The sequence below is a fragment of the Typopeltis vanoorti genome, chromosome 4 (genome assembly GCF_054136105.1).
Source record: "Typopeltis vanoorti isolate ZY-2024b chromosome 4, IOZ_Tvanoo_1.0, whole genome shotgun sequence".
NCBI lineage: Eukaryota > Metazoa > Arthropoda > Arachnida > Uropygi > Thelyphonidae > Typopeltis > Typopeltis vanoorti.
The window spans coordinates 129,668,591-129,696,336 of record NC_143552.1 but is presented as its reverse complement, the minus strand read 5'-3'; the positions used below and the strand labels follow the sequence as shown (position 1 = coordinate 129,696,336).

The window sequence follows — 27,746 nt, the reverse complement described above, 5'->3', positions numbered from 1 at the left end:
TGAATACCTTACACAGAATTGACTGGAAAACCACCAGCTGTCTACATCACACTAGAACATGGTATGAACGGAAATTCAAGGAAGCCTGCGAGATTATCAGCAACCGCCCCAATCTGAACAACAATGATGGTTTAAAAATCCCAAACATATGGAAGGCATATATTCGACCTTCCTCACCAAGAACAACTATTAACAGGACTGTAGAAAATCCAGTATTGTAAATCAAAAATAGGAATTGTAATACTAAAAATAGGACACCAATTGTTTCTGAAAGAAAACCATCTAAAAGAATGTTTATTTCATTGTAAAAATAGAATTTAGCTTGATGTAAAAAAAGTTTTATTTTATTTATTTTATTTTATTTATTTTTTATTTTTTTATTTATTCACCAGAGGTCACGCCAGTAGAATAACATGTGATCAAATCATTGTTTCTCTAGCTTACAGTTAATGATGTAACTCAGCTTGTTCTATATACTTATGTACGCTCCAGATGATGATCTTGATGTGAAGATCGAAACGTCGGGATAATAAAAAAGTTTTTTTAACACGGTTGTAAATTCCATAAAATTTTTAAAATGAATGCTGATCACCATGTAACCCTAAAAGAAGGTATTATATAGGAAGTTGTTATAAACAAAAAACACATTTTTACTGCTAAAAGATAAGTATGCAAGTGTGATTTTATGTAAATTGTTAGAATCTGGAATGGTGACTTCAGGTAAATTCTGAAGTCGCCTATTTCAGATCTAACAACTGACATTACTTCCACAGCCCAGTTGTTAATATTTGCACATGGAATAATGCAAGAGTTTGAAGTAAGTGAGGAGCTGATTGGAATGAGTTCATTGTCAGATCAAACGAAAGGTAATGACATGTTCACTGGATCTAAAATTGATTTAGATCTGACAAAATTATTAGGTATCACGACTGACGGAGCTCCTTCCATGATAGGAGCTAATTCTGGATTGGTAACATTATTGAAACAGCATTTGGGAAGGCACGATGATGAGTTGATACAATTCTACTGTATAATCCACCAGGAGAGCTTGTGCCCTAAGAAACTTGGATTTGAACATGTCATGAAAGTTGTAGTTTCAACGATTAATTTTATAAAATCCCGTGGCCTTAATCACCGACAATTTAAAAAGTTTCTTGAAGACATTGTAAGTGAATATGGTGACTTAATTTTTTACACAGAAGTGAGGTGGCTAAGTCGCGGACAAACATTGGAGTGGTTCCTAAATTTAATTGATGAAATTGAAATCTTCATCACTGAAAAAAACAAAAACATCCCTGACATAAAAAAATCCAGATTGGTTACGTGACTTAGCCTTTCTGGTTGACATTACTAATTATTTAAATACATTAAATACGTGACTTCAGGGCAAAGATCAATTGGTTACTCAACTTTGCAGCCACATTTTGTGTTTTCAGTTGGATTTGAAATTCAGGGAATTATATCCATTTTTCCTAATTATAAGAAAGTTTCTGAAAAGTTCAATGTCAACTTTAAAACTGTGTATGTTGAAAAGATTGATAACTTGATATCAGCCTTCAAGGATCAGTTTTCTGATTTTAAAAAAGTGAAACCTATTTCACTTTTTTAAAATCAGTTGCTAGATTTATTTAGCAATCCTTTTGCCATTTTGCCCAAAAATGCACCCGAACCAGCACAGCTTGAACTCATCGACATTCAAAACGATGAGAGCCTGCGAAATAAATTTAACGAAATCAGTTTATTAAACTTCTATCATGGTGTCGATAAAAACAATTATAAATGGTTGCTAGATAATGCATTAAAATGTGCAAGCCTCTTTGGCTCAACATATATTTGTGAACAAACTTTTTCAGTCATGAATATTAACAAATCGAAAAATAGGAACCGCTTGACTGATGAAAATTTAGAATCAATTTTGCTCTTGGCTATACAAAACTTGAACCAAATATCAAATCAATTGTCAAATCAATGCAATGTCATGCATCAAATTAAATTCACTTACTTTTTATTACCTTTTTTTGTAACAATTATGATAGGTATAAATAAAATAAACAATATATGATAGATAACTTTAAAGTTTTTTTTTTGGCAGCCCTCCCATAAGTAACAGTGGAACTATGCGGCCCTCGTCCTTAACAAGTTTGTGCATCCCTGTGCTAGAGGATGAAGAACGCACACAGACAATTAACGGACATAACACAGTTGCCTGATGGACTTTGTTGCTTTTGATATTATTCCAGAACCCAATCCATCCTTTATAAAGGTTCTTTGCATCTTACACAAGATTTGTATTTGGGACAGACCAGAGAAAATGTTGCAATTGTAATATAGAGATACTCTAAAATGCTGGATGGTAATAGTTGTTTCATCATAGTGCATCTTATTCTGTTAAAAATAGGTAGATAGCTTGAGGTTTTCAATTAATTTTTTCAGGAATGAACAGACCGGAAAATTGTCTTTCTTTAAACAAAAATAATAATTGATTTCTTGATTAAGGGCCCTTAATCAGCTGTATGCATTTTTTCTAGTATGCTTATGCATATTGTTTGTGTGTGTGTGTGTGTGTGTGTGTGTGTGTTGTCATTTTATATAGTTAAAGTATCAATAAATAATCAGTAAAAACAAAGATCTTGTGTTAAAAGAGATTTATTATATTTACATCTTTTTTTTGCATTTATATCTAATTTATACAAATGTCTCTAATCTTCAGTAATCTGGCCACATAAACTTTATTATTATTATTATGTGACACCTCCAGGGAGTCCAAAGACTCATCAAGGGGAGAGTATGCCAACAGCATCGAACAGTTGTCTTCTTCCAACTACTAACTGCGCTCAAACTTGCTTAACTTGTTGGCCGACTGGTTAGCATATCCACTCTCCAGCCAAAAGGCTGCGAGTTTGAATCCCGCTGTGGGCATGGATGTTTGTGATTGTCTGTGAAAATAGTAGTGGTGGTGGTGGTAGACAGTAGATGATGCTGGTGTAGATGATGATGGAGACGGAGAGATGTAGAATAGGTGCACTCCCTCGATGAGTCTTAGGACTCCCTGGAGGTGTCACTTAATAATAATAATAAACTTTTTGCAAGCCATTAGTAGCAGAGGCTCTACCAATCGACCAACCTTAGTTGGCAAAGGTTGGTCGATTGGTAGAGCCAACTTATACCATAATAGCTGTTAACTGAAAACATCTACATTATCATATACTCTGTGTGCATTTTGTATATCCATTGAATTTAATGAATTTCTGCTTGTTTAATGTAAATAATTTCAGGTTAGAAAGAGAGATGCACCCATCGAAACTGCTAAATTCATGGGCCATGGTGTATGTGACAGTATTACTAGATCTGTTCAGTTACATTGTGCAACTGATGATCCAGAGCTCATAAGTAAACAATGTATTTCACTTCTTCACACCATCAATGTTAATCCTGAAGACATAAGAGGGGTGAATAGCATAATTTATATCTTATTTTTATTAGTCCATTTTAATTTTTTAAGTTTGTCATGAATGTTTTGAAAACAGATTTCTTTGAACTGTTTTAAGCCATTAAAATCTCAAACATATGTTATATGCAATTATGTTATTCCATAGTCGTATGATTGTAAAAGTCTATAGCTTTATATAGAAGCCTGTTACTCTGATATTCTTCATCTGTTTTTTAATGCAGTATTTTCAAGCAGAGTCTCTACAGCTCAGTAAGTATGACCATGCTGTTTGTACAGAAAGATGCAGGTTTGAATCCCATTTAGGACATGAATCTTTTGTATCTGAAGGTGAGTTAAGTGATGACATCCCTAATTTCATAAGGGATGTCAGTTTTTCTTCTTCCTGCAAGACAGACAAACAAGTTAGAACACGTGCAACTGACACTTTTATTGACATATAAAGTGCTTTATGCAGATAGAATAACTTTCTTCTTTCATGGCATTAATTGGATTTTTTTTTTGTAAAGCACAACCCAATTAATGGGTTGGGCTGGGATGACTAATTTTAGGATTAGATGCATTTTCTTCACAATATGGTATTGGACGAACAACATTTCAAATGGTGTTGAGAAATTCATTACTTGGGAACATTAATGTTCCCAAGTAATGAATCAACCAAGTCTTTACAACTATGATAGTGAGTGAGGACATTAAATTTTATTTTTAAATCACTTTAACCAGTATATTAGATAATAATTATAAAAGTAAATTAATAATAATTCTATTGAAATACTAATTGTATGAATGCATTCAAGACAATGCATTTTTGATATTAATCACATTTCCAAACATTTTTTTCTTCATTTTTCTCTCTCTTTGACAAATAAATGGCTATTATTATCATCATCATAAGAGACCTCCAGGGGAGGACACACGCATCATAAACCCTCTCTTGAATTCACAATCTCCAAAGGTAAGCCATTTATTTCTACACCTTTCTGAGAGAGAAATTTAGATCTGACCCTTTTCTTGACTTCATATTCTTAACTTCCATAGATGTCATCTTTTCCTCTCCCTGCCCCCATAAAATGAAAAATTCTATCTACTGGTATCCTCTGAACCTTTTAGAAATCTGTAGGCCTCTATCATATCATCCCTCTTTCACCTGTTTGCTAGCATCTACAGTCCAAAAATTCTTAATCTCTACTTAATCTACATACCACAATCCTGATATCATATGTAACACTCTCCCTTGCATCCTGTCTATGAAAATCAGAAGACGAGATCTGTGCACAATAATCTCCACATAAGGTTGTATCAGTGCCTTCTAAAGAGACAAAAATGACTTCCTTATTCTTACCTGTTAGTATTCACTTCAGCATTTGCAGTTATCCTCTGAGTTGTATTCACAGTCTTTGCTATATACCTGCTGAACTTCAACCTCCAGTCTATTAATATTGCAAAATCCCTGGCTTGGTCAGTTTCTTCTAGCCACTAGATATCTCATTACACCAAAGTGCATAAGTTTAGATTTATTAACATTGAAATAACAGCCATTTACAATTCCAGCTTATTCCCCAATTCATATCATTCTGAAAGTACTGCATGCATATCAGTTGCATTCCTGATTTCATCAGCAGCAGATAGCCGTATATCACCTGTTAAATCATTCCCGGCATCATTAATGCAAAGATTGAACAACATAGACCTGAGGACTGATCCCTGGAGTACACACCGGCCACCTTAAATCTTGTAAACTAACATCCTCCATATACCAATTTTTGATATGTCAGTTAGCCATCCTCTTATCCAAGTAATTTATAATCCAGTCCCATAGCCTCCAACAGCCTTTCATGCTGAATCCTGTCAAAAGCTTTAGCAAAGTCCAAAAGTATTATAGTATATTCATTCTCCCCTTGTCTAACTCATCCCTCACGTGATTATAAAATACCAGCATGTTAGTCAAATAAGAGGGTGGTCTGAAAAGTTCTCGGCCTCGACCATAGATGGCAACACTGTCAGCAAGATTTTTTTTCCTAAGTTGGTACATCTGTCATAAGCATCTATGTGAAATTGCAAGTTATTCTATTAAGTAGTTTGTTTTATACAGCTGTCTGAAGCAAAAGTGTTGTCTGTATCCTTTGAAATGAATAAAATTGAGTATTGTGCGGTTATAAAATTCTTTATAAAAGAAGGTTTAATATCAAAAGAAATTCATTCAAAGTTCATAAAAGTTTGAGCACTCTTCCCCTTCATTTTCGACAATTAAGACATGGACTGCCAAGTTTAAACTTGGCCGAACCAGCCTTGAAGATGATCCATGTGAAGGACGTCCAAAAAGTGTAACAACACCAGAAATCATTGATCAAGTGCACGACATGGTATTGGATAATTGGCGACTCAAAGTGCGTGAAACTTCCGAGACTCGAGGCATTTCAAAAGAACATGTAGGATACATTTTACATGAAGAATTGCAAATGAAAAAGCTTTGTGCAAGATGCGTGCCGCGTTTGCTCACAGCAAATCAAAAACGCCCTCGCATGAACATCTCTGAACAGTGCTTGGAGTGTTTTAACAAGAATAAAACTGATTTTGTGCATTGATTTGTTACTATGGATGAGTCTTGGTTTCGCCATTAGCAACCAGAATCCAAACAGCAGTCAAAACAGTGGATAGAAGCCGGTTGTTCAGCGCCAAAGAAGACAAAGTTGGTTCCATCAGCAGGAAAGGTCATGGCATCAGTGTTTTGGGATGCTAATATAAACTTAATCATAATATTATCATAATGTGCTGTATGCTTCTCGTGCCTATATATCAGAATTTGCTGATTTCCTGTCATGAGTGTCACAAGGTTCATAATCTTGCAGTGATGGTGATGCGTGCACTGGAAGATATGAAGAGTTATTTTTTTAGCACATTACGTGCTTCTCTTAAGTCAGTGGCAGTTGTAGACCAGTTTTTTTCCTTGAATCCATTGAATCAAATTAACTTTACATGATGTGCAACAAAAAACAAGGAACCAGTTTTTTAATCTTGCCTATCGCCCCATTTCACACCCAAACTGTCCAGATAATATGATAAACTGTTACTGCTTAAACATTCAAAGGAACTACATACAGATATCAAAAGTTTTTAAAAAAATCTTACAAAAGTTTGTTAACCATTCCAGTTTGGGCTGCAGTTGGATTATTTACAAGGGCACAAAGGGATGAAAATTTATTGCAATAACTGTGCTCTAATTTTTATTTAACTTCCCTCCACGGATCATGGTAAACCCAGTGCTTTTTTCTAAAAAAAAAAAAAAAAAATAAGTGCCAGTACTCATTCTTTGCTAGCAAGAAAAAATTGAAGATTATGGATATGAAAAGAAAACTTAAAGTTACCTTTATGGTTACTTCATAGTGTGATAATATTTTCTTTCTTCAAGACAGCAACTGTTGCTGTCTGCTTTTGCCAAAATAGGCAACTTCATTATTTGCACATTCCTCAGAAATCTTTCTTCTTTTTTCACTCTAATAGGTCTTCTAATTCATTTGCATAATGCACATCCAAGCAAGACAGTCTCGTAATCCACTAATCAACTAAGGCAATGCCTAGTAGTTGGTTTGGAGGGCTGCAAAATCTGGCAAAACTATTAAATCTCCACTAATTAATATTCATAAGTATTTATATATTTTCTTGAATTCAGCAGCAGCATATATCCTAAAAACAGTCCTGTATCCAGATCTCTTACTTTGATAATTTAGCCAGTTATACTTTGCATATGTCATTTTCTGATCAACAGCCCAGCAAATTGGCCAGTCATTTATGTCACTCGTTCCATGCTGTTGGACATAGATATCATGTCCAAAAACATTTCTTTAAACAGTCTCTGTAATTAACTCCTCACCCATTGTCTTGTTTGTTTTTAATTTCTTATCAGTGGAAAAGAGAGACTAGTAATTCTTTTCATTTTTTATTAACAGTTCAAGACAATGTTTTTTTGGATTACTTCTTAGTTGAACAGAACATTGTGAAAGTTGGATAAAACCTAGTAAAATGATTTACTTAATGTGTTTATGAAGTGAAAGGACAAATTGACTTGTGTTGTAATTGGACTTGAGGCAGGACAGAATGTGTCAAGTGCTTTCGGTTTGCATATATCTACTGTCCGTTGGTAGTCTAGTACTAGAATGAAAATTACTTTGCATAGTGCACCCACCCCACCAAACAGATCCACAGATGCATATTGCATCTGTGGATCTGTTGGGGGGGGAGGGGGTTAATTAAAGTAAAGTTTAATTGTAGCACTAAAAACAGCATTAAAGACATGGTCTATGTATACTGTATTTAGTGAAAAATAAAGTAGATATTTGGGTCAAAGCTGTATAACTGAGAGGAGACCTCCACATAGCCTTTAAAGGAATGCGGAGAACTGACCAGGGCTTCTGACCTAATGTCCAATCCTCACCTTCTCGTGGTGCACCCTGTTGGGTATCTACTTGGATACCGAACGAAAGAGGATGGGCTGGCAATTTGGGATTTAGCCGACCAAATTGTATTCTTATTGGTTAAACCAAAATAAAAAATGATGGTACGACATGACAAAATTTCATGCCGGCTGGGGCATCGCCCGGTTAAACAAGTCCCCGTTGTTTTCACCAGGGAACCATGGCGAACAGCGAAAAGTCAGCTACTGGAACAAATCTGAAAACACACCCCAACTCAACATCGCCAGAGTTAAAGTTCGGTACTATCAACATAAGAAGCCTGAATGGCAAAGAAATGGAGCTAGCTGAGGAATTAGATAAGTACCAGATCGACATAATAGGGGTGACTGAAACAAAAAAGACCAAAACTGGTGAGATCTTTCTGAGCAATAAATACAAAATGTTATATTCAGGCAATGACAATCAAGGAAAAGAAGGAGTAGCCATAGTATTCAACACAAAATACGAGGCTAATCTTCTTGAATGGCAGTCAGTCTCAAGTAGAGTCATGTGGGCAAATATGAGAATGGGGAACTGAACGATGAGACTTATTTGTGCCTATGGTCCCACAGAAGGTTCTATTAAGGTAGAAGTGGAGGAATTTTTTGAGACTTTAGAAAAAACCACTGACACAATGAAAAAGGAAAAGTTGGTTTTTGGGGATCTAAATAGCAGAGTAGGAAATGATTGTGAGACATACAAAAATATTTTGGGAAAATTTGGAGAAAAGAGCAAAGCTAATAATAATGGCAAATATCTGTTGGATTTCTGTTCAGGACATGGACTGGTTATTACCAACACCATGTTCCAACATAAAAATGTGCATAAATTCACATGGAGAGAAGAAGCAAGGAATAAGAAAAGTCTCGTTGACTATGTTATTGTTGATAAAGTGAATAAAAGTTGAGCAGCTCTCAGATGTGAACTGTAGACTAAAATATACAAAGATTATTGAAGAACAAATGAAAGAGTTGGAGAACAGGAATCAAACCTTGGAGATTCAGTGGCAAACTCTGAAGAAAACATTGATTGATTCTGCCAGAGAGGCATGTGGTGAAGTTGTCTGCAAGGATAAAAAAATATCAGAACTCCCTGGTGGACACAGGAAGTTAAAGAGGCAGTGAAGGAAAAGAAGAAAGCATATCAAAAGTTCCTATCAAATAAGTCAGCTTGTGCTCTTAGAGAATACAGAGACAAATGCAAGAATGCTAAACACTGTGTAAAACTAGCTGAACAAAAGTCATGGGAGGACTTTGTCAAGAATATAGAAAATAAATATCAAGAAGGTGGCAAAATATTCTGGAGGGAATGGAGGAAAGATTGCTGTAAAAGGAGTTAGAGATGATAAAGGTGACATGAATACGGCAGAAAAAGATATCCTTGAAGTATGGAGTAATTACTTTGAAAAACTTCTAAATGAAACAAGCAGTGATGACAGCACAGTGGTAAAAAACACTGACCAGGCATGCAGTCAGGAATACATATCCATACTTGAAGTAGAAAAAGCCATCAAAGGCTTGAAATGTGGAAAGGCAGCAGGTGTAGATGATATTCGATCAGAAATGCTGAAGTATGGTGGTATAAAAGTCTTACAGTGGCTGCACTGCATAGTTCAGAAAGCCTGGACAGAGGGACGAATTCCCGATGATTGGAGTAAAGCTCTCATAGTACCCATATATAAAAAGGGAAATAAAACTGAATGTGAGAATTAAAGAGGTATTTCCCTACTGTGTGTTCCTCGCAAGATCTAGCAAGTATACTTGAGAAACAGTTGAGAAGAATTGTGGAAGAAAAGCTTGGTGAAGAACATGCTGGATTCAGGCCAAACAGAGGCTGTCAGGATCAGATCTTCACTTTACGATAAATAGTCGAGAAAGCATGGGAATATAACAGAGATATGTATTTAAGTTTTGTCAATTTGGAAAAGGCATATGACAAGGTGCCAAGAGAGAAGCTATTCAATACACTACAGTTATATGGTGTCAATGGGGCATTATATCAAGCAATACTTAGTCTTTATTTGAGTTGTCAGTCAGCAGTTAGAATTGAAGGAAGTACAGGAAGTTGGTTTAATGTTAAATCTGGTGTGAGACAAGGATGTACATTATCCCCTCTGTTATTCGTTATCTATATGGATCACATTATGAAGGAAAGTGGTATTAAACATGATATCAAAATTAGAGATTTTAATGTCAGCTCTTTGCTTTATGCGGATGATGTTGTACTTCTAAATAAATCCGCTACAAGTCTGCAAGATTCTCTGACTAAATTGAATAGCTGTTGTAATAGATATGGTATGAAGGTCAGCAATAAAAAGACAAAGACAATGAAAACAGGAAGAATCATTGAAAATGTCAACTGTGTTGTGAATGGAGAACCTGTGGATCAAGTGAAACATTTCAGCTACTTAGGCACGATTTTGACTGAAGGTGGTAAATTAAATATAGAAATAGACAACAGAATCAGCGAAGCTGGTATGGTAGGAAGTCAATTGAATAAATTGATATGGAATAAGAGAGAAATTAGTCGGAACACTAAATTAGCTGTATACAAGACAGTGTTCAAACCAGTTTTAACTTATTGATCTGAGAGCTGGGTCAGAAGTAAAACACTTGACCAGAGACTGCAGATATGAGTGTCCTGAGAAAGATTATAGGCGTGAACAGATGGCATCAATGGCAATATCATATTAAAAACGAGGATATTAGGAAAGAACTTGACATTGTCAACATCCAGGAATGCATTAACATAGCTAATCTCAGGTGGTATGGTCACTTAAACAGAATGGGCGAAGAAAGAATAGCAAAACAAGTGTTCTCTGCCAGGTTGGCAGCAAAACGACCCAGAGGAAGACTAAGATATAGGTGGATTGATACGGTACAAAGTGCCTTAGACGATAGAAATATAAGATCTGATAATGTTGGAGTCTTGACAGGTAACAGACTGATTTGGAGGAAAATTGTAGATAGGAAGTTAGTAATGATGTAAATTTTTCATGTAGTACTATCATATCTTGTACACTCCTTGAGGGTACATGACAGGAATTTGATGATGATGATATTTAGTGCAATTAGAAACAACTGGAATGAACACTATGCTGCATATTTGTTATAAATAAAACAAAGTAAAAGTTTTATTCTAGCACTGAAATACAGTCCTTGAGGTGCAGCTCACACGAAACACAGTCTTGCTTAAATGTGTTAATATATAAACATGAAAGTAATTTAAAATTTTAAAAATCATATATAGCAAGTATCTTAACAGTAGGAATGACAGACAATGCAAATTTCATTAAATAACTAGCTTATTTGAGATAAATGTGTAAAAATTATTGAATATTACAAATTTCTAAATGTACCATACTTTTTATATGAAGTATGATACATTTGGGATAGTATGAAGTTTCATACTATTCCAAAAAATAAGCACTATGTAAAAATCTATAATACATTGGTACTGTGGCTAAGGGATTTTTTTAAAAAAAAGTTTTATATATTTATTCTATTTTCTTTTCTTTGATTATGTATATATATATTTTTTTTTACCTAATCTGAAAACACTGTTCTAAAGACTACATATGGAACTTTTTCATAACTAAGGCCTCAACTTGTCGCGTGTTTGACACATGCTGGGTCAACAAAATTCATCCCCCACCTAAACACACTTAGAAACACCCATATCCATGGTGGGATTTAAACTCACAGCCTTCTTCTTAGTTGGAGAGGGATTAATTTTGGTTTAAAATAAGTCAGTTTTGTAGACCTGCTTCAATTTTGTTGATGATATGAAGTGATATTAATCTAATAGAAAAGCTTAGGTGTCAAACGTTATTCATGACTTACTTTAAGGGTAGTAGCAACATCAAACAAACTATTTTATAAAAAAAAAATGTTTATTAACTGGCTTATATTTCACTGGATTTCAAACCACATTTCAGAGCACAAAGCAGCATGTTATAGCTTACTACACATGACAGTGAGTAAGTGAAACAATTCAAATTGTAACATACAAAGGATCGGACGTCCTCATTTGGTACCCTCTAATGTTAAAAAAAAAAAAAAAAAAAAAAAAGTAGTATTACAGCTATATATGAGTTGATCTTATGATAACAGTCTCCCAAATTTTTTGGCAAATTTAAAGCAACTATACTTGTTCAAGTGAAGAGAATTCTTCATAGCTATGACTGACTAAAATAACCAACCTGTAAGAACTTCTAAATAGCACATTGGTTTTCTTTCATCTACTCCTATGTGAAGAGGTGTCCAAAGCACAGTCCTGAGTTGCCATAGTAATGGTGACAAATGTATTTTTTATGTTTTCCAAGGTGGATGTTAACAGATCCTTCTGTCTGCCCATAATAGGCCAAGCCATAGTCACAAGGAATTATAACAATGGATAAACTCCATTGTTAAATTAGCAACTATGATCCACTCTCCTAAGGATAAACTCCATCCTCTAGCATATCCTGGAGTGTATGAAGTTCCTTGTTACTGTGACTTGGCCTACTATCTTGGCCCAATTACTGTGACTTGGCAGACAGGAAGATCTGTTAACATCTGCCTTGGAGAACATAAAAAATACTTTCACTACCGTTATTATGACAAGTCAGGAATGTGCAGATCATTCTTTGGACACCCCTTCACACAGGATTAGATGGAAGAAAACCAATGTGCTATTTAGAGGTTCTTACAGGTTGGTTATGTTTAGTCAGCCATAGACTAAAGAATTCTCCTGACCTGAATAAGTATGGTTGCTTTAATTTGCCAGAAATTTGGGAGACTTATCATAAGATCAACTCCTACATAACTGTAATACTACTTTTTTTACAACATTAAAGGGTGCCAAATTAGAACTTCAGATCCTTTGTGTTACAATTTTAATTGTTTCACTTACTCATTGTCACGTGTAAACTATAACATGCTGCTTTGTACTATGAAGATGCTAGTTTGAAATCCAACAAAATATAAGCTGGTTAATAAACATCTTTTTTTATATAAAATAGTTTATTTAGTGTTTTTAAAGTATTAAAATAAGTTATGAATGAAATGATATTAATAATTCTACATTGTCAGGTAGAATTTAATGAAATTTGGTATTTAGGATCTCCATGAAAAATCTCTGAAATTGCTCCAATTTTGTTTCACTTGAACTATTTATCTGGCAAAACAAATTTATGTCTAAAATACATGTCAAAAATGATCGTGCCATTAATTAATGCACTATGACATTTAACACCCCTCCCTTTGATTTTTTTTACAAAGTACAAGTACTACCTATCATGAAAAGATAATTTTGTTACAGACATCTTAAGATTTCTTGTTAAACAATGAAAATATTGATCATCAAACATGGTGCAAATACATATTTACATGAATGTAGTTTTTAATGGTAAATTAGTTATTAGCAGAACAATATGAAATGATAATTATAATAATGCAGTCAACTCTTACTATATCAGACTCATAGGGACATTTGGAATAGTTTGCTATAGTGAACTTCTTTTAGCATAACATGGTATCTCTGGAACTTGAATCAAGACCCTTGAGTATGTTGTTGTAGTGGGAATCAACTATATAGCAGTCAATTTCTGCTACAGCAAACTACTCACAAGTCCTGATTAAAGTAATAAAAGTGTTCTTTTCCAATTTACACTATAATTGGACCATTAAAATGAAAAATTAAGTAAAATGAAATTATGTTTATAGTAAATATGCCAAAATCTGCTTTAGGTTCAGCTGTAGTGATAATGAACAATGTCCCATATCAGAATATGATTACAAAAACATACCTAGGTTTGAAATATACTGCCTTTCGAAAACTTCCCCAGAAATTGACTTAGAAGAAATGGTAGCAAATTTAGACAAGATAACAGGATAGCATATGAGTAGTGTATTCTAAGAAAGGTTTTAAACCTTTGGCATGTAAGTACTGCTTGGAGGCTAAAAGGATAATCTTGGAGCCAAATGTTCTAAAAATCAAACAAAACTTTTTCAAACAACTTCAGACCTTTGATAAGAAGGGTGCTGGTATTTCACACTGTACAGTGAAAATTATCTACCACTTAATTGACATTCACAAACATTCATTTTCACCATGGGATAGTTTGCAGAAGAAACTAAGTTGCAGGATTGAACTTGAGAATGGATTAATTCTCCATATCTAGTGCTTCCAGAATTTTACTTTGAATTTAAATAATGTCGAAGACTAATGTATCTACATGCATATAAATTTTCCCATTGTATTCTTATAAAATTTCAAGGCATTTTTCCTAATGTATTAATCTTTTTTTTAGTCTCAGTAAGACTTATTTCAGTATTTATTTCAATAAGGTATTTCAGTATTTTATAGTCTTACAAATGACTTAATTATTTTCAAAATTTAATGTTCATATATGTTAAAAACAGGTTGGGATTCAAATTGGACGATTAGAATCTTTTAGTAGAATCGGTGGTGATGGTCATATTCTGGATTTACTAATGAAGCCACAAAAGCACAAACAGAAAACAGAAGGAAATGAAGATGATTCTTTGCACCAAATAACAGAGGTGAGATGTAGCAAAAACAATAATAATAAATTAATTAATTAATCTACTCTATAATATAAAATGATAAGGCTTTTTTTGTAACTTTTTTGTGTCTCGTTTTTTTGTCAAGTTATTTGAAATGTTTTAAAACTAGGGGCTACCCTGAGTGTCGAGTCGGGGGGGGGGGGGTGATACCGAGGTTGAAGTAATGCATAAGTTATATTTTCATATACGAGTAGTCAAAAAGGTGTCACACCTTATTATTAAAATACTCTGGATTAGAGATAGTTGTTAGAAGTTTTTCCACTTGGTTATACTGTAAATTAAATATGCCAAGAAATTATATTCTTGGTGTAATCCTTTATCCAAGTGTAACACTTGGTTTAAGTTAACATAACATGGATTTGTATTTAAGTTCACAGATCTGGAAAAGGAATATGACAAGTTGCCAAGGGGAAAGCCCTTCGAAACACTACAGTTATATGATGTAAACGAGACATTATATTGAGCAATTCAATGTCTCTATTTGATCTGTGAGTCAGCAGTTAGAATTGAAGGAGGTTCAGGAAGATGGTTTGATGTTAAATCAGGCATGCAATAAGGGTGCACATTATCTCCACTGTTATTCATTATCTGTATGGGTCACATTATGAAGAAAAGTGGTATTAAATCTGACATCAGAATTGGCAATGTTAATCTTATCTGTTTTCTTTTTGCAGATTATGCTATACTTCTCAATAAATGCAGTACAACTCTGCAAGATTCCCTGTCTAAATTGAATAACTCTTAATAAATATGGTATGAATATCAGCCATAAAAAGACAAAGACAATGAAAATAGGCAGAAGCATTGAAAATATCAACTGCATTGTGAATGGAGAACCTATAGAACAAGTAAAACATTTCAGCTATTTAGGCACAATTTTTAATAAAGATGGCAATGGAATTAATAAAGTTGGTGTGATAGGAAGTTGACTAAATAAATTTATATGAAATAAAAAGAAATTAGTCAAACAGTAAACTAACTGTATACAAGTCAGTTCTCAAATCATTTTTAAATTATGGATCTAAGAGATCTAAGAAATAAAACACTTGATCAAAGACTTGAGACCACAGATATTGAGAGTTCTGAAAAAAATTAGTGGAGTGAACAGATGGCAGCACTGTATTACAAATGAGGATATTAGGTAAGAAGTTGTCATTGTTAGCATTCAGAAATCTCATATGATATGGTCAATAGAATGGAAGAGGAAAGATTAACAAGACAAGTGCTCTTTGCCAGGTTGGCAGGAAAAAGACCCAGAGTTAAAGCAAGATGTGGATGGATTGATACAATAAAAAAAGTTCCTTAGAAGAGAGAAATGTCAGATTGATAATACTGAAATGTTGAGAGATAACAGACTAATTTGGAGGACAGTTGTTTATCAGAAGTTAGTAATGGTGTAACTTTTTCATGTTATACTGTCATATCCTGTACACCCCCCCCCCTGAGGGTATGTATCAGGAATTTCATGATGATGAAGAAAATCATCGTGGTTGAATGGCTTTTCTCTTGGCACTTTGTCATGTGTGTTCCAGATGTATAAACCTTATCTGCAGATCCTTGTTATATTTTGATAATTTCTCAACTGTTTGTTTTAAAAACTCACTTCACTACAATATTATTAAAGTAATATTAGAAAGACTGAGATGGTTTAAAATATATCTTGATTTTGATTTTGGATTAAAGTATCCTCAAGGTATGTGCTTGATACTATGAAAGTACTACATGATTAAGTTTGCATTATTACAAACTTCCTATCAAATTTCCACAAAATTAGTTTCACTCATCTCAGAATGCACTTTTAACTGCACCAATCTCTAGATCTCGGTCTCCCTCTAGGTCATTTTTTCCTGTCACTCTTTCATCAAATAACCTGTTTTGTTAATCTTTCCTCTCCATTGGTTTAAGTAACCATGCCAGCTTAGATTAGCTTACAGTGAAGAAAAATAAGAAAGCATATTGAAAGTTCCTGGCGAATAACTCAGCTTGTGCTCTTAGAGCAGGGCTGTCCAGCCTTAGTAATTTGAGGGCCGCATTAAAAAAAAAAATTTCTCCAAGGGCCGCATCACAATGCATATCTAGTCATTTGGTGAGTAGCAGTGACACAACCTCAATATCTGAACAAATGAACAACACTAATCGCATGCTCACATTCCCCCACAAGCACCCAAAGCATGCACATTGGAACAAAACAGTATAAGAACACTTCCTTGACACTTCTAATATTTGAAAAACACGTGAGTACATAGTGATGTAAAAACACTAAATAAAATTACCAATATCAAGATTATCGGTTATAGAATTAAATATCTAATACGCATTCCCACAAGCAGGCCACACAAAATCGCACCACTGGCTGGATGCAGCCTGTGGACAGTGCTTTGGACAGCCCTGCCTTAGAGAATACAGAGACAAATGTAAGAAAGCTAAACACTGTGTAAAACTAGCTAAACAAAAGTCATGGGAAGATTTTGTCAAGAACACAGAAAATAAATACCAGGAAGGTGGCAAAATATTCTTGAGGCTGTTGAAATGGAGGAAAAAGTGCTGTAAAAGGAATTAGAAGTGATAAAGGTGACATGAAAATGGGAGAAAAGGATATAATTGAAGTATGGAGTAATAACTTCGAAAAATTGCTAAACAAAACAAGAACGAGCAGTGATAGCACAGTGGTAAAAAAACACTCAAAAGGCATACAGTCAGGAATACATATCCATACTTGAAGTAGAAAAAGCCATGAAAGGCTTGAAATGTGGAAAAGCAACAAGAGTAGATGATATTCGACCAGAAATTATCAAGTATGGAGGTATAAGAGTCTTTCAGTGGCTGCTCTGCATAGTTCAGAAGGCCTGAACAGAGGGACGAATTCCAGATGATTGGAGTAAAGCTCTCATAGTACCCATACACAAAAAGGTTGAGAAGGATTGCAGAAGGGATGTTTGGTGAAGAACAAGCTGGATTCAGGCCAAATAGAGGTTGCCAGGATTTTCAAGTAACAGCAAATAGTTGAGAAATCATGGGAATATAACAAAGATCTGTATTTAAGTTTTGCACACCTGCAAAAGGCATATGACAAGGTGCCAGGAAAAAAGCTATTCAAAATGCTACAGTTATATAGTCTCAATAGGGCATTATATCAAGCAACACTTAGTCTTTATTTGAGTTGTAAGTCAGCAGTTAGAATTGAAGGAAGTACAGGAAGATGGTTTGATGTTAAATCTGGTGTGAGACAAGGATGTACATTATCCCCTCTGTTATTCATTATCTATATGGATTGCATTATGAAGGAAACCAGTATTAAACCTGATATCAAAATTGGAGATGTTAATCTCAGCTCTTTGCTTTATGCAGATTATGTTATACTTCTAAATAAATCTGCTACAAGTCTGCAAGATTCCTTGACTAAATTGAATAACTGTTGTAATAGATATGGTATGAAGGTCAGCAATAACAAAACAAAGACAATGAAAATAGGCAGAAGCATTGAAAATATCAACTGCATTGTGAATGGAGAACCTATAGAAAAAGTAAGATGGTAAATTAATATGGAAATAAACAACAGAGCCAGTATGGTAGGAAGTCCACTGAATAAATTTATATGGAATAATCAAGAAATTAGTCAAAACACTAAATTAACTGTATACAAGACAGTATTCAAGCCAATTTTAACTTAAGGATCTGAGAACTTGGTTAGAAATAAAACAGTTGACCAAAGACTAGGGACTGCAAATATGAGAGTCCTGAGAAAGATTAGGGGCATGAACAGATGACCATCAATGGTAATATCATATTAAAAATGAGGATATTAGAAAAGAACTTCCCATTGTCAGCATTCAGGAATGTGTTCTCTGCCAGGTTGGCAGGAAAAAGATCCAGAGGAAGACCAAGATTCAGGTGTATTGATACAATAAAAAGTGTCTTAGAAGACAGAAATATAAGATCTGATAATGTTGGAGTCTTAACAGATATCAGATTGATTTTTAGCAAAATTTTTGATAGGAAGTTTGTAATGATATAAGTTCTTCATGTAGTACTATCATAATATGCTGTACATCCAGTGTGTTGGCACCGGCTCGCACTGGCTCATGCAAGCCGGTTGGGCTTGTTATTAAGTCGGGCGGGCCAGTTATTAAAATTCTTCATGAATGGTGGTATATACTTTTTCTCGTAAATATTTTGAAATTGTATAATAAACACTTACGTATATTATTATTATCATCAAAAATAAATGCATAAAGGAGAATTCACAAAAAACAAACTCAGTTTACCAACGGGAATTTGGAAACAATTTTATTTACTAAACAATGTCTGTATTCATTAAAACACAAACACTTTATCAAAACTCCCGACCTGGGTATATGAATAAACAATAATGCCTTATTTTTCGGCGAATTTCCAAGAACTTGCAACATTAAGTTCTTGGAAATGCAACATTCTTGCACTATCGATAAATACAAAAATCGTCGCGACGGCTACAGTCTCTGGTCATTTGATCGACTACGAGTGGTAATAATAGTGTTACGTTTTTTTTGTTCAGGATTTCATTTGATAATAGGTAAGTTGTAGGTAATATAGGAAAATTTTCTTTAATATATGTTTTTATTTTGTTTTTTTCTTCTTTTTTTTAATAATTAAAATAATTTTAATCAGGGTTAAAGTTTTGCGGTTGAAAAAGTGGATAGCCGTTAGTTGAAAAAATGTAATAGAACGAAACTTCTTAAACATTAAAAGGACAAAATTTGAAGAAGCAGAAACAAAGACATCTTAAGATACAATAGAACTTTGTGAAGAATCTAATTTTTCATAAAGCGAGCTGGTTGTTAAAAATTTACCAACACACACCACTCTATACACCCTTGAGGGTATGTCAGGAATTTGGTGATGATGACATTTAATGATTTTCTGCTGATATTATCTGTAAACCCTGCATCCCCCCCCTCCCCCTCCTCAGCCTAAAGTTTTCTTAAAACTCTAATATGTGTGTCTGTCTAGTCTTTAATTAAGTACTTTATTTCTAACCCAACTCTTAGATCCATAATTTTAAATTGGGTTGAACCCTGTCTTATATACTACTAGCTTAGTTTATTGTTCATAAGACAATAAAATAAGCAAAACTTATTCTGTTGTCTGTTTCCATATTTAATTTGGCATCTTTGCTAAAAATTGTACATAAATAGCTGAAATATTTTATTTTATAGGTTCTCCATTTAGAATGCAGTTGATATTTTTCATGTTCCTGCAAATTTTCAGTCTTTTTTATTTGCAGATTTTCACCAATTTTGTTACAGCAGCAGTTATTTATATTAGTGAATGATTCCACCCAAAATTATGAACTTTGTTCATTGGGCATCTACAGATGCCGTATGGTCACTCCGATGCTCAGTGATGTTCCACACCAGGCCTCGCCATGTAGTCCTGTTGTTTGCTTTTCTGCCAGCCTCAACTCTCTGAAGATCAGTCACTCCACACACGTCATCCATCCATCTCATTGATGGTCTACCCCTGCCTCTTTTTCCAGGAACTTTACCTTCTATCACTGTTCCGAGAAGTCCTCCTTCCATCCTTTCTGTGTCCAAAATATTTTAACTTTCTTCTGTCAGTATTCTTAAGGAGCCTTAAAGTTCTAATGGTCTTTTCTAACACCCATTCATTTGTATGCCTTTCAGTATACAATATCCTCAACACCTTCTGTAACACCATATCTTAAAAAAAAGCAGATATGTTTCTTATCTGACTTCTCTAGGTTCCAAGTCTCGCATCCATAAGTTGCTATTGGAAAAACAACTGCATCCAAAATCATCAACTTTGTTCCCGTGGAGATAGATCCATCCTTCCATATTTTAGACAGGTCTCTGACTGTTGTTTTAGCCATTCCTAACCTTTTTCTGACATCTTCTGAATAGCAATTCTTCACATTAATAATGGATCCCAGGTACTCAAACTTGCTGACTTCCTTAATTCTTTCTCCATTAAGGTACACTTGTTTCTCAAGAGCTTCTCTGTTTGTTTTTCCTTTGAGAACTATGATCTTTGTCTTGCTAGAATTGAGTTGAAGTCCTCTGTTATTACTGATCTTGTTAACTTTGTCAAGAATTAGTCTAATTCTTCCATGTCATTACAAAGGAGTACTGTAACATCAGCATACCTCAGATTACTGATCAATCTACCTCCTATCCTAATTCCTGTCCTGAGCTCATCCAATGCTTCATGCATGATGTCCTCTGCATATATACTAAACAAGTGAGGAGAAAGTAAACATCCTTGCCTAACTCCTTTTCCAACGTGAAGCCAGTCAATCAATTCACCTGTTCTTACTGTGACTTCTTGCTCTTTATATAAGTTGGCTATCAACCTGATAGTTTGTTGAGGAAAACAGATTCTTTTCATTACTTCCCACAGTTTCACATGCTCAACACAGTCAAAAGCTTTAGAGTAGTCTAAGGAGCACATTACCAGAGGGAGTCTGAATTCTTTATATTTTTCTATGATCTGTCCAGGGCAAAGGATCTGATCTCTGGTGCCCCTACTTTCCTAAAACTTGCTTGTTCCTCAGACATCTCTGCTTCAACTTTGGCCTCAATCCTATTTAGCATGATCTTTAATAAAAGTTTGCTTGCATGAGATATCAAACTAATAGTTCTATAATTCTTGCATGCCTTCATAGCACCTTTCTTATGGTGGTATGAAAACTGATGTCTTCCAGTCTCTAGGCCATGATCCTGTCTCCCATATCCCTGTAATCAATCTATGAAACACTCATACCTCTATCCCCTGTGGCCTTAATTAACTCTGCTGAGATTTCATCTGCACCTGGGGCCTTATTGCTGTTAAGCTGCTGAACTGCGCTTTCAACTTCATGCCTAAGTAGTGGAGGTTCCAAATCAAAATTTTCTTGGTGGGAGGACTCCACATTTTTTTTATCCACTCTGCTATACAGTTCCTCACAGCATTCTTTCCATCTGTTTTTGATTTTCCAACTCTTCTGTTAGTAATGATCCATTTCTGTCTTTGATGGCATTCAATTTAGGCTTAAACTTGTGCTTTAAGTCACAAACTAAGTAAAACATCCTTTTATAATTATGCCTTCTCATCTGGAACTCTATTTCTTCACATTTATTAGTATAGAACTTTTCCTTGTCCTGCTTGATGGCTCTTCTGACTTCTCTATGTAATCTCTTGTATTCTTCAGTTCTTGTGTCTCTTTGTTTTTCCAACCGCCTTCTTTTGATTAGTTCCCATGTTGAATCTGATATCCATGGGTCTCTTGGTTTTCTTAAGAGTATAATGATATTGGGTGGGAATTTGTACTGTAAAAGAAGAATTATGTCATTAATTGGGACATTTGTGAAAAAGGGCCAAGATGTCTAAACCAACTAATAAATAATTTTGATCAAGTGTGATGTCTTTAATTTATCTTGCAAAGTATTCTGTGTTTTTTTTATCATGGTGCTCTTTACCCATGTATTGGATTCTGATTATTTTGTATGGCAAAATACTTTTTACCTGCAAAAAGAAGGCACAGCTATGGGCTCGCTGTTAATCTCCCCCCCCCTCCAGTTGCTAACTTTTATATGGAAACTTTTGTGCAATGTGCTCTAGATTCCTTTATTTAAAACCCATAGTCTGGCTTAGATACATTGATAATATTTCATCATCTGGCTCCATGGTTGTCAGACATTAGGCACTTTCCTTAGCAACCTAAACAAACAACACAAATGCATAGAATTCACAATTGAAATTGACAGTCAAAACACATTTTTATTTCTTGATACACTTGCACACATCTTCCCTCTGGTAGTCTTTCATTCACTGTTTATCATAAGTCTACACATACTGGCCATTATACAATAAACACTTACCACCACCACCCAGTACAAAAATTAGGTGTCATTAGCTCACTAAAAAATAGGGCTTTAAAGATTTGCTTCAATGAGCAAGCACTTAAGCTTGAATTAAAAATGATCCTCAACATCTTCCTAAAAAATGGCTACAGCAAGAATACTATCAACAAAATTCTTCACAAGACTGTGCATAATAATAAAAATAAACTAGATTACAATTAAACTGTAGCCATTCCACACATTAAAGGGATATGAGAATAAATAGAATTTTACAGAAATATAACCTTAATGCCACCTTTAAACCTCCTGTGAAATTAAAGAATTTATTCAGCTTCTCCAAAGATCCACTTCCTCCACTGGTCCACCCTGGAGTATACTGCACTCAGTGTACCTACCGTAAGTGAAACTGGACGCACTATTCATATCAGGAAAAAAGGAACATAAATGACACATTAAATCTGACTGTTCTGATCATGCCCTGTATACCCTACACACAATTGACAGGAAAGCCACCTGTTCATTACATCACAACAAAACGTGGCATGAACATAAATTTAAAGAGGCTTGTGAAATTCTTATTAACCACCCTAATCTTAACAATAATTATAGTTTAAAGAATATGAATAGCTCCCATATTCTATCCACACACGTTTTATTTTAAGAGTTAATTTTAAATTATAATTGACTATTAATCTAGGATCATAGTCTTCACATTGATGTTAAATTATTGATTAGGCTGTCACTATTGCTGTATTAAGAGTATCAGTATGAGTTTAGTCTCTGACAATGTTATAAATAGAATATAGCTTTAATGTAGGTTTTTTTGGTTTTTTTTCACTAAAGGTCAGCACAGTAGAATAAAAGTTGATCAAATTATTGTAACTTTGGCACTGTTTTGAAATGGAATACAGCTTTTCTCTCTCTCTGTGTGTGTGTGTGTGTGTGTGTGTGTGTGTGTGTGTGTGTGTGTGTGTGTGTGTGTGTGTGTGTGTACTCCAGGTAAGATACATAGATAATAATAATAATTATTATTATTATCTATTAGATTACAAAATTAAATTGGGCTGGAGAGCAACAGTCCAATTTAATTTTGTAACCTAATAGATAATAATAGGACTCTAGCTTTGATGTAGTAAAGTTTTTTTTTTTTTTTTCACCAGAGGTCAGGCCAATAATTGTTGTAACAGTTGGTCAGTAACTTTAGCAAACCATGTAGATTGTAGTGCAGCTTGTTTCTTTGTATATATGTATATGCTCCAGATGATGACCTTAATATGAAGGTCGAAACGTCAAGTGTTCATTTTGGTTTATGTTAAACTAAAGTTTTACTCTAACACAGTAGTTGTCTCCTCCATAATTTTCCATAATGTCTCCTGGACCCGATAGCATTTCTCCAATTGTTTTGAACGTTTTTGTTCCAGGAGCTAACTCCAGTTCTTCTGTGTTGCTTCCTTCTCCCCAGCTTAGAAAATAGCCATTATTCAGTCCATTTCTAAAAAGAGTGACAAATCAAACTACCATCCAGTTTCTCTTGGTGAATATAATAAACCACAGTCAACTTCTATACTACTATGTAGAAGCTTTTCAATGAATGAATAAGTAATTGCCAGTTTGGAATCTGTCACTGTTGATCAACTGGGATCTTCTTGCATATGTCACTGATCTTTGAAAAAATATCATAAAAATGTGTGGGTTATCTCAAGGTGGTTATTAATTTTTAAGGCATTTTAACACAAAGGCCTGTTAACTAAGTTCCTATCATGTGGTGTATTTTCTAACATCTGCATGTGCATTGCCAGGATTTTCTCTGAATGTGCATTATGCATTTGAAGGTGTATGAATCTTTATTCTTAAACTTTGCAGCTAATGCTACTTTTTCACAAGACTGTTCTTTCAATTGCTCTCTTCTTTCAATATATCAGCTGTCTTCTCTAGTTACTGCAAATCCAAACTGCAGTTTTGGTGATGATCACTTCCCTTTCTCATTTCACAAACTAGGGACTGTATAAATCAACAGAATCTTCTAGAATATTAACTTCTCCAACCCCAATTTTGATTGATCTCTAATCCATTTTTCTGTGAGGATTCTGATAACTTCACTAATTTCAGTGCTAGAAAAATTTGATCCTGTCTTATTTCTCCTTCTCTCACACACACACACATGCACACACTGCAAAAAACAAATAAAAATTAAATTCATATGGTCTTATTTTTGACAATCCCATACCTCTAGGCAACAAAAAATTGTTTTGAAACTGAAATTCAATCTTCATTAGATAAATCTAACTTTCAGTCTTTCTATCAAGAAAATCTTCATACCAACAACCACATTACATTACAGCTAGCGTGATTAGCATACCTGTTCTCCAATCAGGCCTATGGATTTGAATCCCATTGTGGATACTGTGGGCAGATGTTTATAGGAGATGATAAATTTCATTGCCCAGTGAGACCACTGCCCCACATAGTGGAGGCTTGAAAAAGTTTCATGTTTGGTCTTTAGAACTGTTTCTGGGCTATGTAAAAAATGAGTAACACAAAAAAAATTTAATTAATACAATTTTATATTTATTAATTTTAATTTACAAAAAAAAAAAAAAAAAAAAAAAACCATTTTTAGGGTGGAATTAAAAAAACATTACCACCTCAGCATCCAAAAAATTTGGTTTTCATTTCCACTCAAGGTATTATTACTTTACCTCTGAAAAGTTAACTCTATACAAATCATGACTCCATCCAGCTGTTGAATACTGTTCTTGTATTTGGTGGGAAAGCTCTCTAAAAATGTTTAGTAACATAATAATAACATAAGAGAACAATTTGAAATTTTTTTCAAACATCAGTGTTTGAAATTGTGTTTGTTTGTTTGTTTGAAACAGTGTTTGAAATTGATGCTGCAGCTTGCATTTTCTACAAATATTTCTATGGTTACTCTTTATCAAAACTAACATAAATAATTCACCAGCTATCTTTTATATTCAGTTAAACTGTGTGCAGTCGCTATTCAGCACTTCATTTATTCAGTCTGCTATATTACGGAACAATCTGCCTTCTTATGTACTTCATAAAAACACAATCTACATATCTTCAAATTAAATGTTTGCAAGTTTCTTCTTTCTTCTTGTAATCTCTCTCTCTCTCTCCAGAAAGTTTGCATATCAACATTTGTTTTCACATATATATATATATATATATATATATATATCTGAGAAAACTACCTGGTGTCTTTTTTTGTGTCACTTAAAATTATATAGCCAGTGCCCAGATATCACATGATACATACCTATAATATCATCATCAAATTCCCGACATGTACCCTCAAGGGGTGTACAGCATAAAATCTTATGTGGTAAGAAATAGAAATATTTTTCACCTATATCGATTTTACATAGGCGATTAAAATACATATAATTAGAAATGCATGTAACCTGTTTAATGTATAATAATTTTGTAATATAATGTTAAAATAACTGAATGTAGAACCACAAGCAATTGTAACTTAAAAGCAGACAGGATTAGGCTAGTAAACTGAAGGTCAACAACAGTCTCAAAGGTCACCAGACTATGAGTTTTGCCGCCAAAACCTACTGTAGGCATGAGTGATAAGGGCACTACCAGTAAATCCAGGAATTTTTTGGATATGATATAAAAGGCAGAGATTGAGACTCGAGGGCTCTCTCTCGCTCTCTTATTTTTTATTCCTTTGGCAAGTTTTTCGAGGATGGGAAGATTCACGATCCTGCGAGCAGTAATTTCTGGAGATCATGGGCAGTTTGCTGGCAGTATTACAAGATATCCTTCAGTGAAATTCATCGAAGAATGTACCGATCCATGTGCATATTGATTTGTAGCATCCGACGAAGTTCTTAACATCGATGAAAAAATGCATTAAAGTTACAAGGAAGGAATTTGAAAGACGACAACTGCCAGATAGTGCCCAATCACAGCTGTTGCACAAGAAAAAGAAAGGAGCCAGAGGAATTCACCTTTAACCCTTTTGGATTCAGGACTGTACATGATATAGAGACCTTGTAAGTAGATTGCTTTATGTTAATAGCATAGATTGTGTGTACAGACAATAGATGTTAATTCTGTTTAACTAATGGCATAATGTGTTGAAGAGGTCAGAAAGCCAAAAGTCAGTTTGAATGTGTAATATAGAATATAGTAATCTTGAATAATGCTTGTGCTACTTAATGTTCAGAACATGTATAGTGTAATTTTGCCTTATGTTAGTAGTAATGAGAGAAAGGTTATGTGTGCTAAAATCCATCCACATGTTTAATAAGTTGAGTTTAAATAATTTCTTTGTCTAATGCTTTAAGTGAATTGTTCTAATGACTGTGTGGAGAATCAGACACGTGATATGTCCTATTTACTTTTGTACATAATTGTCTTAGAATAAACACGTTTGGTTTTGTTAATAGCTTGCCTGATTTTTGTTAGCCAATGCACTGTCTCATAAAAACAAATCGAACCTGTGTGACCTAAGTAAAGTAACAGCCGTGACTGAGTAAATCAGAGTTGCTTGAGATAAAATTGATTTAAGAGCTATTCCACATTCTTAGCTAAATTATTCCTTTGTATGTAAAGGTAAGATAGAAAATTCTTTTACACGATCCTTAATGGCTCAGTCATTAACAAAAGTAACATTTTAAGGATTAATACATTTGAATAATAGCAACGTAGATTAAGGATTTGGTCCCAGCCAGAGGCTTTTCCTAAATCTACAAGACTAGTATGTGTGAGACTATACTTTACGGCCTTGAAAGGGGGGGGGGGTAAGCTAAGTAGATTACGAAAGGACAAAAGTTAAACAATAGTATTTTTATGTGAGTTAGAGATTGCAGCTTATTGGCATTCTGTACAAGCTCAAGCAACCTCGAAAATAATGAAGTAAGAGAGGAAACACAGGACAAAAAGTATCATAATAAAAACCTAAATATTACAATTGGCACAGTTCAGCATAAAAATAAATTACTAAAATTAAAACATAACAACAGGATATGATAGCACTACATGAAAAATTTATATAATTACTAACTTCCTATGTACAGTTTTCCTCCAAATCAATCTGTTACCTGTCAAGACTCCAACATTGTCAGATCCTATATTTCTATCTTTTAAAGAACTTTTTAACACATTCTTGGATGCTAACAATGTCAAGTCCTTTCCTAATATCCTCATTTTTAATATGATATTGCCATTGATGCCATCTGTTCACGCCCCTAATCTTTCTCAGGACTCTCATATCTGCAGTCTCTAGTCTTTGGTCAAGTATTTTACTTCTGACCCAGCTCTCAGATCCATAAGTTAAAACTGGTTTGAACACTGTCTTGTATATAGCTAATTTAGTGTTCTGACTAATTTCTCTCTTATTCCATATGAATTTATTCAATTGACTTCCTACCATACCAGCTTTGTAGATTCTGTTGTCTAT

At 34.2% G+C, this 27,746-nt stretch overlaps 1 protein-coding gene across 3 annotated transcripts in view; it reads left to right on the top strand.

Annotated features, from left to right (window-relative positions):
* Rev1 (Rev1 DNA directed polymerase) overlaps nt 1-27,746 on the top strand; it is a 293,568-nt gene that overhangs the window by 212,078 nt on the left and 53,744 nt on the right. For all 3 annotated transcript variants that reach the window (XM_090391456.1, XM_090391459.1, XM_090391458.1), the window contains 2 exons: nt 3,276-3,449; nt 14,304-14,444. In XM_090391456.1, the coding sequence (XP_090247582.1) occupies nt 3,276-3,449; nt 14,304-14,444 (315 nt within the window). The remainder of the gene's footprint in view (nt 1-3,275; nt 3,450-14,303; nt 14,445-27,746) is intronic.